This window comes from Micromys minutus (assembly GCF_963924665.1).
Source record: "Micromys minutus genome assembly, chromosome: 25".
NCBI classification, from domain to species: Eukaryota; Metazoa; Chordata; class Mammalia; order Rodentia; family Muridae; genus Micromys; species Micromys minutus.
In genome coordinates, this window is record NC_137960.1 from 729,830 (window position 1) to 751,319 (window position 21,490).

At 36.2% G+C, this 21,490-nt stretch overlaps 1 protein-coding gene across 1 annotated transcript; it reads right to left on the bottom strand.

The window, feature by feature from the left end:
* Nucleotides 1-8,025: 8,025 nt before the first annotated feature.
* LOC308436708 (olfactory receptor 12D2-like) lies at nucleotides 8,026-10,437 on the bottom strand (the record flags this gene model as incomplete). The annotated part of the gene is made up of 2 exons (XM_080937699.1): nucleotides 8,026-8,954; nucleotides 10,398-10,437. 2 exons carry the CDS (start codon nucleotides 10,435-10,437, stop codon nucleotides 8,026-8,028), a joined length of 969 nt encoding a protein of 322 aa, XP_080793825.1.
* Between the last annotated feature and the right edge of the window lie 11,053 nt (nucleotides 10,438-21,490).

Consider the following 21,490-nt stretch of genomic DNA (forward strand, 5'->3'; position numbering starts at 1 on the left):
CCCTTATAAAGTAAGCACTTTTGCCTGCATTTCTGAAAATAACCCTCATCAATGTCAGGTCTAAATTTCAGTCCTTAAGTTATTATTTGATTTTTCAAAAAGAAAGCTCAATTGAAAATATTTGGTTTTTACTTCAAACCCATCATCTGTCTGTCTGTCAAGGTACCTATGATACTCTCCTGGTTTCTAGTGATCTCTCTAACTCACTCTCCTAATCTGGTTTCTCGTGCTGTTTTAAATTACTTTTAAACTTATCTTTTGTACCCCTCTTCTACATACAGTTTCATGCTTTATTTATCTGTAAACAAATCACTGTTCAATTTTTCAATTCAGGATTTTTTTCTCAAATGTGTGTGATGTGCATATGCATAATATAGATGTGTAATATTATTGCTCCATAGAGGCATTTTACTATGAATCATGTTTTCTTATCTGGGATTATTTAGATGCAACTTTAGAAACTGACATACAATGGAACAAATCTTCTATGTTCTAGTCTGAAATACAACCTAATATTCCACAAAAAACCACATTTCACACTTACCTTCTGATTTTTAATGTCCCCTAATGAGTGATGAATTAAGAAACATCCATTTTGCTGAGTGGTCTTAGAGCTAAAAGCATCCCAGTCTTTGCACTCACGGCTGAGACCATATATGAGAGTAGAGATGATGGAGTCTGGCAGTATTACCTCTCTTGGGATCAGAAAAAAATTGCCTACAGAAAAACATCCTCTCTTGGCCTTGGAGATTCAGTTCCCAAAATTATTCATTAGTGACAAATCTGCAATAACTTTCCATTGAGAATTTGCCTATAAATATATTTGAAATTTAAAATCATTAAGCAGCTGTAAAATACTAACCATGATTCAGATATGAAAACAGAAAGATATTTACAATTCATTGTCTATTTTTAGTAATTGATCTACCTTCTTAACTAAGAAAAACTTGAATAGTGTAGATGTGACCAAAATATTTTTGGCCCCTAAAAAGAACAACTGTAACTCATGTAAGAATTTTAGATTATATTTTTATAAATATAAATTCAAATGTGTGTTATACTCATTATTTATTTACCCTTAGAGTCTGGTAACATTTCAAACCTAATTCTATCTAAATGAGAATTTTTGTCCCATTCTCCTAATTATTTTTTATTTAATTTTTAACAAATTTGCTGACCATTATCACAATTCTTTAATAACTATACAGTATACCATTCATTGAATTCAGCTTGAAATCATATTTAACTATTTGGGACAACAAAGACAATATGAGAAATTATTACAAATCTATTTTAACTCTAAAAAAACATGTCTAGAAGATAGTAATATAATATAGAATCAATCTGGTGCATGCCCAAGATCATGAGAGAATAAAGTTTTTGTGTCTTTTGAGACAGGCACATATTAGAACTGTGAAGTTTCAGTAATTATCCTATTTCTTCTGTCCTTTTAGGAAAATGACTGAGTTTATTAATCAAATTGTTCAGAATAACTGGGGAAAATGTGTAAATTTTATCTAAAGTATAGCATAGGAGGCCTCCTAGGGAAACAATGATTCGAGGAAGCTGTGAGTCAGAGACTTAGATGTTAGCTTCAAGGAGGGAGCGAATGAGCTATTTATAAGCTACTGAACTATGTAGCGTTTAAAACATTGGAAGCCAGGCTATTCCAAGGCTTTCTTAGATACTCTTATGGAAGGACAAGGGAACACTAGTTACTGCCCGAAGACAGATGTGGCAAGGCCCAGTCCAGAACTGGGGTTATGACCTTGAAGTAGTTAAAGTTTCAGTTTTCCTGGAAACCTGGTATTTTCTCCCATGAAGACCTGCAGTTATCAGTCCCAAAGCTGCTGTGTGCTCCTTTGTGATGTCCTTGAGACATCCTGAGTTTTCCCTGTGCATCATTGCTTAATTAGCTTCTGGATGATTTTGTCCCATTCTTTCTACTAACTCCGTCCCATTTTTGCCTTGCCTACTGGATAAAAATGCTGTGATTCCTATCAATCTTAGTTATCTTGAGCTATCAGTTCATGAAAAATGTCTTTATCTCAACTTCTTGTCTTCTATATTTTTTTCACCCCTGATCCTCCCTTTTAGGAAACCATCACTGAAGAAGGACCTGCTGGTCCAGGTCATAAAAGGCAAGAGTTGTTTTAACAGAATCTGTGAAGGATTCTTTTATTTAAGGACAAGGTGTGCCAGTGATAGAGAAGTTTTTACAAGTATAATAAATCAATCTAAATAAGATTTACTATAACTCACTATAGTTCCATATTCTGTATGTATAAACAAAATGGGGAGTGAATCATTGCAAGGGAAATTAGATTTTCATGATATGTCTCTAGTTGCAAGCAGCACAATTAGTTTAGCTAATGTAGGTTAATTAAAATGTATTTACTTTTATCTGACAGCTCTTTAAATATTCTGAAATTTTAAAACAATTTACTGTCTAGTTCTTTCTGCTCCACTGGCATTTGGATTCAGGATTCTTCCTCTCATGCCTCCAGACAGATCTGTTTATATGATGCTGAACAGGATCTGTGGTGATCTAGGGGAATTAATGTGTCTGGAGAAAATGACAGTAAGTTACTATCCTATGAAGGTTAAAAAGAGAAGAAGAAAAAAGGGGGAAGAGGAGGAAGAGGAGGAAGATGGGGAAGAGGGGTAAAAGAAGAAAAAGGAAGAAGAAGAAGAAAGAGAAAGAGAAGAATAAAAAGAGAAGGAGGACAAGGGGATTACGAGGGGGAGGAGGAAGAACAAGAAGACTTTTACATTTTTGAGGGTTCAGGGCATTGTTTCTTGGTTCTGTCATTACAGACAACTATCATAACAAGAGGAGAGTGATAAAGAGTTTCTTACTTCATGGTCTACAAAGAGCAGAAGGAGGTAAAAAGGGAGCTCTAGTGACTCTCAAAGGCACATCTCTAAAAACAAACTTTTTCAAGCCATATTCTACCTCCCTAAGTTTTCATAGCCTCCACAAACAGTACCACTATTAAAAATCAGGTATTCATGCCAGTGCAGACTTGAACTGTGATTCCATCAAAGGCAGCAAAGTGCTGCTTTTGCATTATTGCATGAGTATAAAATTTCAGGGGCTATGGTGAAATGTTATGTCTTAAAATGCTGTTTGTTCATTATCAACCAACCAAACCCTCCACAACTGCCATGGAATAATGCATCAACTATTGAGCACACATAAAGAGACCCATGGCTACAGTTGCATATGTAGCAGAGGATAGCATTGTCTGGCATAAATATGAGAAGAGATCGTTGGTTCCGTGAGGGCACATTTTCTCAATAAAGAGGAATGCCAAGGCACTGAGGTGAAGAGCATGATTGGGAGAGGGTGCACCTTCGTGGAGACAAGTTGAGGGGGAAGAGAATGGGAGTGAGGTGATAACATTTGAAATGTAAATACAGAGAGTATCTAATAAATTAATTTTTAAATGCTGTTTGTGTGTCAATTTGACAAGGTGTGGACTTGTGATGGTTCATCTGGAAAAGCCTTACAGACATCACCAGAGAATACAGAGTCACTTGGTGCCTGTCTCATCACCCTGCACACCCCACTAGCAGTATCACAAAGCTGCTCCTTCTCTTCTCCCCAGAGATTAATCTACAGTTGCCAGTCTACCATCAGTTTCTGTCACATCACAGATAGTTTCATTGGATCACTCTGATTTTCACAGCTATCATTTAGTGAGTCTATAATTCAAATACCTCCAAAAAGAAATCCTTGAAGCTTGAAGAGATAAAATGTAGGGCCTTTTGCCTATCTACCTGATTGGATCTATCCATTTCTAAGTCTAATTTCCTTGACCATAAATGGATCCAATGTCAAGGGCTGTGTCCCAAGCCACTTGAGAGGTTGACCAGGAATCCAGCACCGTCAAAGCCTTTTTGAGCAATATTCAGTGCCTGGTCAGCCTGGAAAATTTTGTAAAACTCTATCTCAGAAACAGAGGCCTAAAGCATAGGCATCAAATATGTGAGATACCATGTTCCCAGTACTTTCTCTTAATGTGAATCTATGGAACATATTGTAGTATGTTAAACTAACATGGCCTTATAGATAAGTGTACCTATTAATATCCATCTATTCAAAATATGTGCAATCCATGGATATAATTTGTTATACCTGACCCACTGTGCACCATGAGAAAACTCTTAATGAATTTGAGTATTAGAAAACTGTAGGTGTATTTGAAAAAAATGTAATCTCCAATCAGTCATTAAGTATGAACTATGATTCAGATGTGTAAGCAGAAAAATGTTTACAAGTAATGATTTATTTCTAGTCATTGCTCTACCTTCTTAACTAAGGAAATCTTGAGTAGTGTACTTGTGGCCATATTGCACCAGTTGAGCCATTATGAATTTGAGCAGTTTTATGAGGGGTATGTGAAGATTATAGGAAATATGGAAAAAACACTAAGAGACACAGGTTAGAAATCACGGGGTCTGTCCAGTCAGTACTGTGGCATCCTAGAGTTCAATTCTCTTAGGCATTATATACTGTACAGCATTGTGAGAAACAAGGTCACAAGCTAGTAGAGACAATGGCTGATGTACATTCAACATCTGTACTCATCCAGAGGCCTCTCTACTCCTCCCTGTTCCTTCCTCCAAGATTAACAGAACATTCAGCCCCCTAATCTTGAGTTTCACATGTATCCCCTCATATGGTTCTATACTTCACCAGACCAGGAAATCTACCAACAGATCCTGGCCTGGGTTGACTCTGCCTGAGAGACAGGCATTCACAAGGCAGGCAAAAAGTCTCTCAACACCTAAGTATTCCTTGGGCTCTAAAAAGAACCACTTTAAATGATGTAAGATTTTTAAGATTCACTTTTCTAAAGAAATATACATTCAAACGTGTCCTATAAATTAAACATCCAGAATAGGCTCTCTGGAAAAGGGTTCCTTCTGGTCCACAGTGAGGGCTGGGTGAAAGAGCTATACAACAAGAACTTTAAATCACTGAAGAAGGAAATTGAAGAAGATTTCAGAATATGAAAATGTCTCTCATGCTTATGGATTGGAAGGATCAGTATTATAAAAATGGCCATCTTACCAAAAGCAATCTATAGACTCAATGCAATCCCCATCAAAATTCCAACTCAATTCTTCATAGAGTTGGAGAAAGCATTTTGCAAATTCATCTGGAATAACAAAAAGCCTAGAATAGCAAAATCTATTCTCAAAAACAAGAAAAGTTCTGCAGGAATCACCATCCCTGACATCAAGCTATATTACAACTCAGTTCTGTTAAAAACTGCACAGTATTGGTACAGAGATAGGCAGGTAGATCAATGGAACAGAATGAAAGATCCAGAAATGAACACTCACACATATGGTCACTTGATTTTTAACAAAGGATCTAAAAACATTCAATAGAAAAAGGACAGCCTCTTCTACAAATGGCGTTGGCTCAACTGGCAGTCAGCATGCAGAAGAATGAAAATAGATCTGTTCTTATCTCCTTGTACAAAGCTCAAGTTCAAGTGAATCAAAGATCTCCACATAAAACCAGGTACAATGAAACTATTAAAAGAGAAAGTAGGGGAAAGCTTAGAACACATAGGCACAGGGGAAATTTTCCTGAACAGAATACCAATGGCTTATGCTCTAAGATCAAGAATCCGTAAATGGGACTTCATGAGACTGCAAAGTTTCTGTAAGTCTAAGGACACTGTCAAGAAAACAAAACATCAGCAAACAAAATGTTTAGCATCCCTAGGTTGGGAAATTAACACCCTGAGATTCCATCTCACACCAGTCAGAATGGCTAAAATCAAAAACTCAGATGACAGCAGATGCTGGCGAGGATGGGGAGAAAGAGGAACATTCCTCCAGTGTTAGTGGGGCTATAAGCTGGAAATCAGTCTGGTGGTTCCTCATAAATTGGACATAGTACTATCTGAAGGCCCAACTATTCTAGGCATATACCCAAGAGAACATGCTCCATCATGTTCATAGCAGCCTTATTTATAATAACCAGAAGCTGGAAAGAACCCAGATGTCCTTCAGTAGATGAATGGATACAGAAATTGTGGTAAATTTGCACAATGGAGTACTACTCCGCTATTAGAAACAATGACTTTATGAAACTACTAGGCAAATGGATGGGACTAGAGAATATCACCCTGAGTGAGATAACCTAGTCACAAAAGAACAGACATAATATGCAGTCATTGATAATTGGATACTAGCCCCTAGAAAGCCCTGAATATCCAAAAAACAACTCACAGACCATATGAAGCTCAAAAAGAAGGAAGGCCAAGATTTGGGAGCCTCAGTCCTTCTTAGGAAAAACAAATGTATAACACTCTCTCAGAGTGTGGTAGACCTAGACCTTAAATCATTAATAATTCAAAAGCTAAAATGCAGCCTGGTGGCAATCCTTGATATTTAAGAATCATTATGTTTAATCTTTACACACCAAGAAAATTTTGACTATTTCCATATTACATTTTGTTTTATATGTACTTTATACTCATTGTCACTAGTAAGATTTCAATGCATACTATCAAACCTTTAAAAAAATCAAGTACTGACAAAAATATATTCATATAGTTTTATGCAAAATGCTTTTAGAATCTGTACATTTATCTGTTTTTTAAACTAAAGTTGTTTAATAAAAAATAATTTACAGTAAGATTCTAACAACACTGCAAACCTAGTTCTATATAAATGAGAATCCTTGTTCCATTTTTCTAATTGTTTTTCATTCAAACTTTAAATTTTTCTGATCAATTTCACAATCTAAGAATATCTCCAAAATATAACATTTATAGAAGACTGATTGGAATACCAATTAACTATTTGTGACCTTCAAGATAATATGTAAAACTAATAAACATCTATTTTCTCACTAATAAAGGTGTCCAGATGTTGGTAGCATAGGAGAGCTATAACATTCTCAAGATCATGAAAGAATAATGTTTTTGTGTCTTTTGTGTTATGTACAGGCTCCTACCAGAACTATGAAGCTCCAGTAATTATCCTATTTCTTCTGCCTCTTAGAAAAAGGACTGAGTTCTAGAAAAAAAACTGATCACTAATTGAGAAAGTGCCTTCCAGCTGGATTTCATAGAGGCATTTTCTCAAGGGGGGCTCCTTTCTCTGTAATAACTCCAACTTATATCAAGTACACCTATTAATATCCATCTATTCAAAACATAATAAATACTGGCTTATTTTGTTACACCTCATTTGTTGTGTGTCAAAAGGAAGGAAAGAAAATACACCAATGAGTTTGCAAAACTGCAAAAATCTCTTAATATTTTCACCGCATAAGCAGAGTCATCAGTCAAGGATTAAGGGTCTTGTTTCTTTTGGAAGCCCCAAATAGAGGATGAAGTCAGATTTTATACGCATAAAACCTGCAAGCTGATTAGCCATGTTTATTGAAGTGATAATCTGTATAAATCAGACCTCAGGGATTAGGAACTATGTGAAGTGTTCCATCATTGTCAGCTGACATTGAAGATACAGGAATTTCTTTCCCTGCCAAAAAAAAGAATCATTTCACAAACATTCTTAAGAGCATTGTATTTTGCATAATCATTGTGCTTATAAGGGTGTTGGTAACGGGAATGTTTTGGGGAACGATTGTTGTTTAGAGAGAGAATTGGTCAAGTTAGGTAAAATAAAGTCTGAAGTCAAAATGGCAGTATGGAGGACAAGTTCCTTTTATCTGCTTCCAGAAATTTACATACTTGATTTTACATACAAACTTACATGAAAAGATAACAAGTCACTTTCATCAGTGCTTATCTCTCAAAAAAATTCGGACGTGGCAATTTATAGGGAGTACCTGGTTTGTCCCAATTTTCATCTTAAATATAGATTGCAATTTTAAATGCAATTGAGCCACATCTTCTCATATATTTATTATCTTACTTGGTTATCTTTGTTATATAAATCATAAACAATTGCAGAATTTAAAAATTCACACTTTAGTAGTCACATTAAGTGCTCGTGTTTTAATAGAATAACTTACTAGTTTTCTTCAAGTCAAACCAGTGTTCTGATTTTCCTATTCAGAGCACCCCTCACTTCCTTGTTCCTCAGAGTATAGATAAGTGGATTGAGTGCAGGGGTGACCACAGTGTACATGACAGCAATGATCCTGTCCTTTTCCAGGGAACTCCCTGAATCAGGATTGATATAGATGAAGAGAACGGGAGCATAGAAAACAATGACAACCATGAAATGGGAGGCACAAGTGGACAGTGCTTTGTGCAGCATGCTACATGAACGGGTCTTGAGAAAGAGGTAGGTGACGATGTAGAAATAAGAGAGAAATGTCAGAAAGAAGAGGCCAATGCCAATGGTCCCTGCAAGAGTATTGAGCAGCCACCTATTGATTTCGGTGTTTCCACAAGCCAGCTCCAACAATGGCTTAACATCACAGAAGAAATGACGGATATGGTTGGAACCACAAAAGTTCAATCGAGATGTCAATATGGAGTGAAGCAAAGCATGAAGAAAAGGAATGGCCCATATGGTAGCAGAAACCTGGATGCAGACCTGTCGATTCATGATGGAAGGGTAGTGGAGTGGTTTGCAGATAGCCACAAAGCGGTCAAATGCCATCACTGTCAACAGCAGCGCCTCTGTGCATCCCAGGAAGTGGAAAAAATGAAGCTGGGTTATACATCCCAAGAAGGAAATTGTTTTGCTTGTGGAGAAGAAGTTCTCTAGCATCTTTGGCACTGTTACAGTGGAGAAGCAGATATCTAGACATGCCAGGTTTCCCAGGAAGAAATACATAGGTGAGTGGAGTCTTGAATCCAAGATGACAATCATCAGAATGGCTCCATTCCCAAACACATTGATAAAGTACATGGCAAGGACCATGACGAAGAGAATGAGCTTCAGTTCTTGTATGTCTGTCACCCCCAAGAGGAGAAATTCAGTGACTAATGTTTGATTCAATAACACTTAAAAAGAAAAGATAGGATGATTTTTGGAATACTAACGTTCTTGCCCATCAGTCTTTCTAGTCAATAATATTTTTGCCAACCCCACCATAGTTTGTGAGTACTTTTCTATAACCCTAAAAAGTTCTGTTGAAGATCTTTTGTACATACCTATCAGAACGTTAAATATTAAGCTGAAATTTCTACTATGCATTCCTATTTAAACAACTGTATTTATTACATTTTTATTATCAATGTCTTTTTATTGGAGATGAACAACAGATATATAATCCTACCATCTCATCTAACTGTATGTATTTTTTGTTCCAATTGTATTTTCGTCTCTTTAGTTGTCTCTTACAGGGAGCAGCTTTTAAAATACCCTACCAGGGAGAGAGCCTCTGAAAATTAGGAATACTCTTGAAGAATTTTAATGTAAAAAAAAATAGACAGGGATGCATTTGTTTCAGTTGTGAGGTTAATAAGAAGTATAGACAGCTTTATGAAAACATAGCAACTCTACCTCATCTTAATAATGGATAAAATGTAGAAACATATTTGCATTGGTTTGTTTTTTTATTCATGATTGAGCCAGATTAGATAAGAAATATGAACACATTAATCTCAGTAATTTGACCAGATGTGTGCATAACATTTTACAGTGTGGTACCAAATAATGGGCTTACTGACTTCCCTTATTATGAATCCTGGAGAACTTTAAAAATAGATTCCTAAGATGACTTTAACAGTCTCTGAATGTACCCACCATGACTCAAACATCTCTTCCCCCAATTTCTGGAATGTTGGCATAATAGCCATGCTGCCACAATCACCCAAGACACTTTTTGCATTATAAACTACACTTTGTGTCATTTCTATTCTCCTGGTTAGGCTGAGACTAAAGAAAGCCTTTTGCAATTCCCAGAATATTGTAATAAGAAAATCTTTGCTACATGGACCCAGTAGTTTCTTCTCTCATTTCATTAGAAAGAACTACATATACATACAACTTTAGCCTCTTTGAAATCTTGGCTTCTCTGTTACCTATTTAAACTTGTTTTTCAAATATTAAGAAGGTTTACTTGCCTCTCTTCTAACACCACTAATGAATGGGACCATGGTAAATAATTCTCTTATGTTATTTTCCCCGAAGTCAGGCTGCCTTACGTCATCCTACTCTAATATTTCAAGGATGGTTCATCTCTCCCCCATTTTAGACTCACTCCTCTCTATGCAATTAATTCCTGGCAATTTTTCCTGTCAGATGGAATCCTCTTTTCTCCAAAAGAAATGAGTAATTTTCATTTTGCTTGCATAATCAAGATAGAAATGTTTTTAATGAATGTTAAAGACTTTGAAGCATATGTTGTTTGGAAAAGAATTTCTACTTAATTATACACTCAAGACACACTAAAAGAAAGGTAACTTTTAAAATTGCCTTTATCCTCAGTATTAGGAAAGTACCTGAATATCTTCCCTGAGATACACTGGCAGGAGCCAACATCGCTGTGAGAAGTAGTTCTTCTGGTTTCTTTCATTTAGAGATGCACAGGATTCCCTTTGTGCACATGAGAGAAGAATGAGAATCAGTGTGTGGAGAGCCCATGTTGCTGGAAGTCACTGAGAGAACTCCTAGAACTGCACTGGAGTTAAACAAAGGCTGACAACATGGAGAGTCCTCCAAGAGAGGGTTAGTTGTAACTAACTCAAGTGTAAGTTGTCACTTGTTTAAGAAAACATTTTGCCCATCTTAAAAGAAAATTGCTGTACTGGAAAAGCCTGTGATAATTTAAATGATTCTAAGCTTCATACCTGGAAGACAGTTTGAGAAATTATGTAATCACTAGGGTTCTTCTGTGAATGGTTGCCTTCAAACAACTCAGGGAAGTTCCTTTAACAACCATGAGGATTTTGTATGTTTACAAACACAACAGCAAAATTTAACACCTTTGAGATGGTTAATTTATGAATCTCTGGACAAGAAAACAAAGCAGTTTCAAAAATCTATATCAAAAAAAGTATTGACCAATTTTCTTAAAGAAAAAAATAGTGATTGGGAATGTCAGTGATTCTAATTCTGCTCAGCAATTTGAGTATTTGGTGATTTCAGAGAGTGTTTAAGTAACCACAATAACGAAATGAGATGAGATTTGGTGATACAACACAGAAGCCAAACAGCTTTCACAATCCTCACATAGAGTGAAGAGTCCATCTCAAGACAGAAAATCAGCTTTGAACCCTCAAAACTGATGTTTAACATTGCAAACAGACAGATACTCCCTAAAGAACAAAAAGTATAAGACATTTCCAAGTTTAAGCCAAATGTCTTCTCTTACCTGGCTGATTTTCCAGACCACAAATGACAAGGATTCTCAGGTTTGTGTACACTAATTTCACAGGTTATAAGATATTGGAAGTGACAGTTCATGTTGTAGTTGTGCATTGCATTTCATCTCCATAATTCCCCTTTCCATCAGCAAATCAGCTGTTGTTTTAATGAGACCGATCTGTAGACATATAAATCCCAAAGGGGCTCATCCCCTGGTACTGAGTTGAATGAGTATGAAAATAAACAAGGTACTTTCCCAAGTTGCAAAAGGAGAGTTTAATTTCTGGCAATTCCTCTGTGGTTCTCCACTTTTCACAAGCTACATACATGGGTACCTACCTGCCCTATGAGATTCATAATCTAAGTCCCCGACATGGCTATTACATTGTGGACACCATGTTGAAGTGTTTAGTAGTACTTTTAGCATAGGACCTTTCATGTTTATTTTCACTTAGTCATCCAAATGTTGTAAATTTTACATTTGTTAATGAACAATTTTACATTTGCTATATTAAGTCTAAGTTTTTACAAATAACCTGTGTATTCAAGTTATCTTTGTATTTAATGAATCAGACACACTGGTCTCTTATTTGAAGTTCTCTTTAACCCATGGATATTTTCTTTACATTCTTACTCAGTGGCATTTGTTCACTAGTAACAGGCTATACAAAGACCTTTCCAGTTAAGTAGGTGTTATCCCTTGAACTTCCTTACCCTATAGGTTCCAATGATTCTACACTTTCTCCCCTGTGCCTTCTTCCATTATTCCCTCCTGGTGTCCACAGATTCTAAAGTCTATACAGTTTTGGTTCTATTTTATGTCATATAAACATAGTGATTTTTTGTGTTTTTATAAAACATAATTACCACTGCCTTAATTGACATGATATGCTAATATGTTTATTGTTAATTGCTAGGTTTACATGCCAAGAACATAACTTTGTTCTTCCTTTAACTGAAAGTGTGTGTGTGTGTGTGTGTGTGTGTGTGTGTGTGTGTGTGTGTGTGTGTGTAAGTGGGGGGCAACATTTTCTTCATTTATTCCTCTGTACACAGACACCTAGGTTTATTATACAACTTACCTATTGTGATTACTGTTTTACACTGATGTGCAAGAGTTTATGTGATGTGTTGACTTGGAATTCTTTCAGTTGTACCCAGGAGTAGAATTGCTGAAGTAGTAGCATAAAAACATTTGCAGTTCACTGCTCAGTGATGAGTGTTGGGGAGGGGAAGGTAGGCACCTGCACTGAGAGTTGGCTCTGACCTTAATAGCAGCCTCAGGGGGAAGTTCTCATTGCTTTTCAGTCATGCTTCAGCTAAGATGCTCCTTCCTCAAGGAGGTGTGAAAGTCTCTTTATCTCCCTAACTCAGGAAAAAAGTGATTAAGAAATTTCAAGTTGACTACCTTTCATGCCTCTGCTTTAAAAAAAAATGATCCATTAAAAGAAATTAAGTTGGGTTCTTTAAAGTTGAAGAAAATTACTTTTCCCCCTATATCTAGTTTGTGAGATTTTAATGTACTGTTTACAAGAGTATACAGCTGTAACTCTAATATCATTCTTTTCTACATTTAAAGAGACTATTTACAAAACAATTGTTGTGTTTCTTTGTTTATATTAGATTAAAATTATTTATTTTGCATAATTTATATATATATGTATGTATGTATTTGGGTGTACATAAGCTATAACATGTGTAGGTCAGGGGACAAGATTCAAATGATGGTTCTCTTCACCTACCATGTGTGTTTTAAAGATTTAACTCAACTTATCCAGCTTGGTTCCAGACGTCTTTACCCACTGAAACATCCGACTAACCCCATTCTAGCTTTACTTGATTTATTGACTCTATTGTTTTTCCCAATACCTATTGATGTGGCTCTCAAAGAAGAAATAATGGATATAAACAAGGAAATATTTTTCTTTGAGAAATTTTCCTTCAGGCTGTGTCTACAGCCCCATTTCTCAGGCTGTAGATTTCTGGATTGAGTACTGAGAGAAGAAAAAGTATGAAAAACAAAGAATGAACTCTAATGCAGTTGGAAATTCTGAATATGGGTTTAGAAACTCAAATACATAAGTAGATATAAACAGATATGTAGAAAAGACTCTGGTTCTGCACTCCACAGATGGCATCCTTAGCTCAGTAAAGAATATATGCACATAAGTAAAACTAATAGATATGAAGCAGAAAAGTGGCATCAAGTAGTAAGGCCATTGATCCAAGCTCATTTTCATGATCACTGGAACAAGACAGTTTCAAAACCAAGAGAAATCACAGAATAGGTGAATACACTGGTCCCCCAAAGCAGATGGAAAAGTCACAGATGTGTGCATAATCCCAAAGGTGATACCACATGACATTGACCAAGACAGCTAGCACCCCATGCATACATGTGCTGATAATTGTGATGACTGTGTACCACACAGCCATATAACAGTCTTAGGACATGGCAGTGAGTATGCCACTGGCAGTATAACTACAGATTGTGAATGCACAACCATGCAGTGTGCACTATACGGGGAAATGCAGGCACTGTGCATGAAAGAGCTGCAGACAGACATGAATGTACAACCATGCAGTGTGCACTATACAGGGAAATGCAGGCACTGTGCATGAAATAACTGCAGACAGACATGAATGCACAACAATGCAGTGTGCACTATATGGGGAAATGCAGGCACTGTGCATGAAAGAGCTGCAGACAGACACTGACACCATCACAGAAATGTAGCAGAGATCCAAGCAGAAGAGAAGTGTCAAGAGGAAAAGCAAAAATGAACGGAGACAATAGTCAGAAAAGTAACGGCAACTATGGATATAGTGCCAATTAATATCACCAAGTCTAAAGCTGAGAAAATTATTTCTACCGCGAGCTTTCTGGAAAACCCCATGAGAAGAAATTCAGTCATTGCAGTGAAGTTACCTACATTTCTTCTTGATCTTTGAGAGGAGGATAAACCATAAGGACAGTCATTCCTAAACTTATTAATTTGTGTCATTTACAAACTTGCACTTGGTGATGTCAGTTCATGAAGGCAGGGCCACTAATCCATTATCATGAAGTGAAAATTTCCTCTATATGCTAAAGATCAATTCAGCAATTTTAACTGAGTTTCAGTCCATGTATAATTATTTATAGATTGTATATTTTATTATCACCCATTCCAATAAAGGAAAGGAAAATTATAACTGAATTAAAATAATGTACAAAAGCTAACTCTTATATTTACCAAAGTTGATTCAGTAGACACATAAATGAACATATTCTTAGAGAAGTTTATGAAATACATGCTTTTTATCCACAGTCCTGTGCTTTAATATTTTAATTTGTTAAACTGTAATAATTGTTCATATTTATGGAGTACATTGTGATATTTCAAAACATATATAAGATATGTAAGTATTATCTATTTCTTACAGTATCTAATCCATTGTTACAATGCTACAGTCATTTTACTATGAAAACTCAAATTAGTTATCAATTAGTAGGTCATAACTCATAATTATGGGCAGGAAGTAAATTAACCAGATAATGGATAGAACATGGCCCCGCTAATGTGCTGATTAAGGTACATTAAAATATAAAGGCTGTGTATGTTTCTTTCATTCAGGAGCCCAGAACATTGGGAGAGGGGAGCAGAAACAAGCCACTGGGATTTATTTATAATATTTAATTCAGCAAATATATACATATATAATATCATTTCTTAATAGGAGCATTTTTACAGAATAATGTGTTTTCTTTTACGTGGGCATATTTATATGCAACATTGTAAACTAACCTACAAATAAAATGATGTTCATAATACACCTTCTATGTTCCATTCTGAATAAGAGCTTATACTCCATAAAATATTATATTTACCTTTTGAGTTCTCTAATGTCCACTAATAAACAATGACTTAGAAACACCCACTATATTCAATATTGTTAGACCAAAAAGTATCATGCTTTTTGCATTCATTGTTGAGATCATACACAAGAGTAGAGATGATGGAGTCTGGAAGAAAAGCATCACCTGATTTGCCTCTTTTGGTCAAAGAAGGTTTGCCTATAGAAAACATCTTTTTTTAATTAAACAACTTTATTTTAGAAACAGAGATAAATGTACATATTTTAAAAGCATTTTTGCATAAAACTATAAGAATATATTTTGTCAGTACTTGATTTTTTTTAAGTTTGATAATATGCATTGAAAACTTACTAGTTACAATGAACATAAAGTACATATAAAACAAAACATAGCATGGAAATAGTCAAAATTTTCTTGGTGTGTAAAGATTAAACATAATGATTTTTAAATACCAAAAATTTCCATAAGGCTGCATTCATAAATTATTAATGATTTACGGTCTAGGTGTACCACACTCTGACAGGGTGCAATACACTTTTTTTTCCTATACATCACCAGGCCAGGAAATCTACCAACAGATCCTGGCCTGAGTTGACTCTGCCTAAGAGAAGTCAAAGAAGCAGGCAAAATGGTTCTCAACACCAAAGTAGTCCCTGGGCTCTAAAAAGAACCACTCTAAATGATGTATAATATTTAAATGCACTCTTCTTTTTTTTTATTTATTTATCTGCATGAGAGATTTTATTCAAAAAGTACATAAGGGCAAAGAAAAAAAAATAAAACTCTTGGAGCCTTGCTTCATCCCCACCAAGTGTGTTCCTGCTTTACGTTAGTTACAGACTCCACAACGACTCCTCTTTGGATTTCTGAACATAGTGCTGGACCTGAACTGGCCTTGTCAAAATACGCTTTGCATGTCAGCCCTTCAGGGACTTTAACCATTGTTCGTATTACCTTTCGTCACTAGTATTTTTCTGGAACCTTGGTGCAAACCTCCATGACCTCATAGCATTTCACTCTACATGCCTACAAAGGCAGCACCACATGAACAATAGTGGAGTCTGCTGCCAACCCAAGATTGTCTCCTATTACTGCCTGAAAGGTCACTGAGTCACCATTGGCAAAACCTGGGAAAACACTTTCCTTGACATCATTACTGGAGCAGGGCATTCCTGTGGTGGCACTCTCTGTCACATACTCCTTCTTTTTTTTTTTTTTTTAAACAATTTTTGCTTAAAATCATACATTTTTGTCAGTACTTTTTTCAGATTTTAACATAATTTTTACATAAAACTATATGAATATACTTTTTAGTCAGTACTTGATTTTTTTTCAAGGTTTGATAGTATGCCTTGAACACTTAATAGTTACAATGAGCTAAAGTACATGTAAAACAAAATGTAACATGGAAATAGTCAAAGTTTTCTTGTTTTGTAAATATTTTTTGTTTTGTTTTGTTTTCTTTATTTCTTGGACTTCATACAGTCTGTGAGTTGTTTCTGGGGGAGTGCAAGCCTCTGGGGTTAGCATCCCACTATCAGTGACTGCATATTATGTCTGTTCTTTTGTGACTGGGTTATCTCACTCAGGATGATATTCTCTAGATGCAGCCATTTTCTTAAGAATTTGGTTAAGTCATTGTTTCTGGTGGCTGAGTAGTATTCCATTGTGTAAATGTACCACAATTTTTGTATCCACTCGTCTTCTGAAGGACATCTGGGTTCCTTCCAGCTTCTGGCTATTATAAATAGAGCCACTATGAACATTGTGGTGCATATATCTTTGTTGTGTATTAAAGTGTCTCTGGGGTATATGCCCAGAAGTGGAATAGCTGGGTCTTCAGGTAGTACTATATCTAATTTTCTGAGGTATCGCCAGACAGATTTCCAGAGTGGTTGTATTAGCTTGCAACCCCACCAACAGTGGAGAAGTGTTCCTCTTACTCCACAGCCTCGCCAGCATCTGCTGTCATCTGAGTTTTGGATCTTGGCCAATCTGACTGATGTGAGGTGGAATCTCAGACATTTATTGGGGATATAACACCAATACTCGCCAAAATATTTCAAAAGATAGAATCAGATGGAATATTACACAACACAATTTTGAGGCTACAATAACCCTCGTACCGAAACCACACAAAGACCCTACAAGGAAAGAGAACTTCAGACCAATCTCACTTATGAACATTGATGCAAAAATACTCAGCAAAATCCGTGCAAACCGAATCCAAGAACACATCAAAACGATCATTCATCATGACCAAGTAGGCTTCATCCCTGGGATGCAGGGATGTTTTAACATAAGGAAATCCATCAACGTAATCCACCATATAAACAAACTCATAGACCAAAATCACATGGTCATCTCACTAGATGCTGAAAAAGCATTCGACAAAATCCAACACCCCTTCATGTTAAAAGTTCTGGAAAGAACAGGAATCCAAGGTCCATACTTAAACATAATAAAAGCAATATACAGCAAACCAACAGCCAACATCAAACTTAATGGCGAGAAACTTGAAGCAATCCCACTAAAATCAAGGACTCGACAAGGCTGCCCACTGTCCGCCTACCTATTCAACATAGTACTGGAAGTCCTGGCTGGAGCAATTAGACAGCAAAAGGAGATCAAGGGGATACAAATCAAAAAGGAAGAGATAAAAACATCACTCTTTGCCGATTACATGGTAGTGTACTAGAGTGACCCCAAAAATTCCACCAGAGAACTCCTACAGCTGATAAACAAGTTCAGCTGGATACAAAATTAACTCAAACAAATCAGTAGCCTTCCTATACTCAAAGGACAAACATGTGGAGAAAAAAATTAGGGAAAAGGTACCCTTCACAATCGTCACAAAAACTATGAAATACCTTGGTGTGACTCTAACTAAGCAAGTGAAGGACCTGTATGATAAGAACTTCAAACCGCTAAAGAAAGAAATTGAGGAGGATCTCAGAAAATGGAAAGATCTCCCATGCTCATGGATTGGAAAGATCAACATCTTAAAAATGGCCATCCTACCAAAAGCAATCTACAGATTCAATGCAATCCCCATCAAAATTCCAACCCAGTTCTTCATGGAACTTGAAAGATCAATGTGCAATTTCATATGGAATAACAAAAGATCTAGAATAGTGAAATCCATCCTCAACAACAAAAAATATCTGCAGGAATCACTATCCCTGACCTCAAGCTATATTACAAGGCAATTGTGCTGAAAACTGCATGGTACTGGTACAGAAATAGGCATGTGGATCAATGGAATAGAATAGAAGATCTATAAATGAGCCCTCATGTATATGGTCACCTGATTTTTGACAAAGGAGCCGTAAACATTCAATGGAAAACAGACAGACAGCCTATTCAACAAATGGTGCTGGTCCAACTGGCACTCAGCATGCAAAGAATGAAAATAGACCCTTTCTTATCTCCTTGTACAAAGCTCAAGTGTAAGTGGATCAAAGATCTCCACATTAAACCAGATACACTGAAACTATTAGATGAGAAAGTAAGGAAAACCTTAGAACACATAGGCACAGGAGAAAATTTCCTGAACAAAACACCAATGGCTCAAGCTCTAAGGTCAAAGATTAACAAATGGGACTTAATGAGATTGCAAAGTTTCTGTAGGGCTAAGGACATCGTCAAGAAAACAAAACCGCAACCAACAGAATGGGAAAAGATCTTTACCAACACCACATCAGATAGAGGCCTAATATCCAAGGTGTACAAGGAACTCAAAAAGCTAGACACCAGAGAATCAAATAACCCTATTAAAAAATGGGGTACAGAGCTAAACAAAACGTTTTCAGTTGAGGAACACCGAATGGCCGAGAAACATCTGAGGAAGTGCTCGACATCCTTAGCCATCAGGGAAATGCAAATCAAAACAACCTTGAGATTCCATCTCACACCAGTCAGATTGGCTAAGATCCAAAACTCAGATGACAGCAGATGCTGGCGAGGCTGCGGAGAAAGAGGAACACTTCTCCACTGTTGGTGGGGTTGCAAACTGGTACAACCACTCTGGAAATCTGTCTGGCGATACGTCAGAAAATTGGACATAATACTACCTGAAGACCCAGCTATTCCACTTCTGGGCATATACCCCAGAGACACTTTAATACACAACAAAGATATATGCACCACAATGTTCATAGCGGCTCTATTTATAATAGCCAGAAGCTGGAAGGAACCCAGATGTCCTTCAGAAGATGAATGGATACAAAAATTGTGGTACATTTACACAATGGAATACTACTCAGCCACCAGAAGCAATGACTTAACCAAATTCTTAAGAAAATGGCTGCATCTAGAGAATATCATCATGAGTGAGATAACCCAGTCACAAAAGAACAGACATAATATGCAGTCACTGATAGTGGGATGCTAACCCCAGAAGCTTGCACTCCCCCAGAAACAACTCACAGACTGTATGAAGTCCAAGAAATAAAGAAAACAAAACAAAACAAAAAAAATATTTACAAAACAAGAAGACTTTGACTATTTCCATGTTGCATTTTGTTTTGCATGTACTTTACTCTCATTGTAACTATTAGGTTTTCAATGCATACTGTCAAGCCCTTGAAAAAATCAAGTACTGACTAAAAAATATATTCACAAAGTGTTATGTAAAAATTATTTTAATATCTGAAAAACCAGTACTGACAAAAATGTATAATTTTAAGCAATAAAATATTTTAAATCTGTACATTTATCTTTGTTTTGTAAAATAAAGTCATTTTAAAAAAAGAAAAAAAAAGAAAACAAAATGGCAGCCAACAGATTGGGAAAAGATCTTTACCAACCCTACATCTGATGAAGGCCTAATATCCAAGGTATACAAAGAAATCAAGAACTTAAATACCAGAGAATAAAACAATCCTATTAAAAATGGGGTACAGAGCTAAACAAAAAGTTCTCAATTGAGGTATATCGAATGGTTTAGAAGCATCTAAGGAAATGCTCGACATCCTTAGTCATCAGGGAAATGCAAATTAAAACAACCCTGAGATTCCACCTCACACCACCCAGAATGGCTAAGATCAAAACTTCAGATGACAGCAGATGCTGGCACGGATGCAGAGAAAGAGAAAATCTTCTCCACTGTTGGTGAGGTTGTAAACTGGTACAACCACTCTGGAAATCAGTTTAGCAGTTCCTCAGAAAACTGGACATAGTACTACCTGAAGACCCAGTTATTCCACTTCTGGGCATATAACCCAGAGAAGCTCCAACATACAACAAAGACACATGTATCACAATTTTCATAGTAGCCCTATTTATAATAGCCAGAAGCTTGAAGGGACCCAGATGTCCTTCAGTAGATGAATGTATACAAAAATTTTGGTACATTTACACAATGGAGTACTACTCAGCTATTAGAAACAATGACCTTATGAAATTCTTAAGAAAATGGTTGCATCTAGAAAATATCATCCTGAGTGAGGTAACCCAGTCACAAAAGAACAGACATAATATGCAGTCACTGATAATTGGATACTAACCCCAGAAAGCTCTGAACACCCCAGAAACAACTCACAGACTATATGAAGCTCAAGAAAAACAAAGGCCAAAAAAAAAAAAAAGAAAGAAAAAGAAAGCCTCAGTCCTTCTTAGGGAAAAAATAAATGTATAGCACCCTCTCAGAGTGTGGCACACCTGAACCTCAAATCATTAATAATCCAAGAGTTAAGATAATAGCCTTGTGGCAATTTTTGGTGTTCACAGATCGTTATGCTTAATCTATACCCAACAAGAAATCGGTTCCCATGTTATGTTCTGTCCTACAGGTACTCCGTGCTCATGGTAACTAGTGGGATATCTATGCATGCTATGAAACCTCTAAAAGAATTAGTACTGACAAAAATATTCTTATAATGTTATGCCAAGATGCCTTTAAAAATCTGTAAATGTATCTTTCTTTTTTTTCTTTTTTTTAAATAAAGCGGTAAGGGAAAAAAAAAAAACTTCTGTCTGACTCCCTCATATTCTATGATAACTTTCTGCTGAGTCTGTCCCATTTTTACATGGCAGGCAGTATATATAATATGCTGTAAGTCTTAATAAACTTATCATAAGCCATCATATCATTAAAAATCTCTCAACCCAAACTTTCTTGTCTTCTTTATTATTTTCATCCCTGGTCCTTTTCATTAAGAAACCATGAAGAAGAAGTACCTGCTGGTCCAGATCATAAAAGTTAACAGTTATTTTAACAGAAACTGTGTAGGATTCTTTTCTCTAAGGACAAGGTGTGACTACAGTAGAGAAGCTTGTACAATTGTAATAAATTAATCTAAATTAGATATGCTACAACTCACTGACATCCATATTCTCCATGCTTAGATAAAATTGGTGAGTAAATCA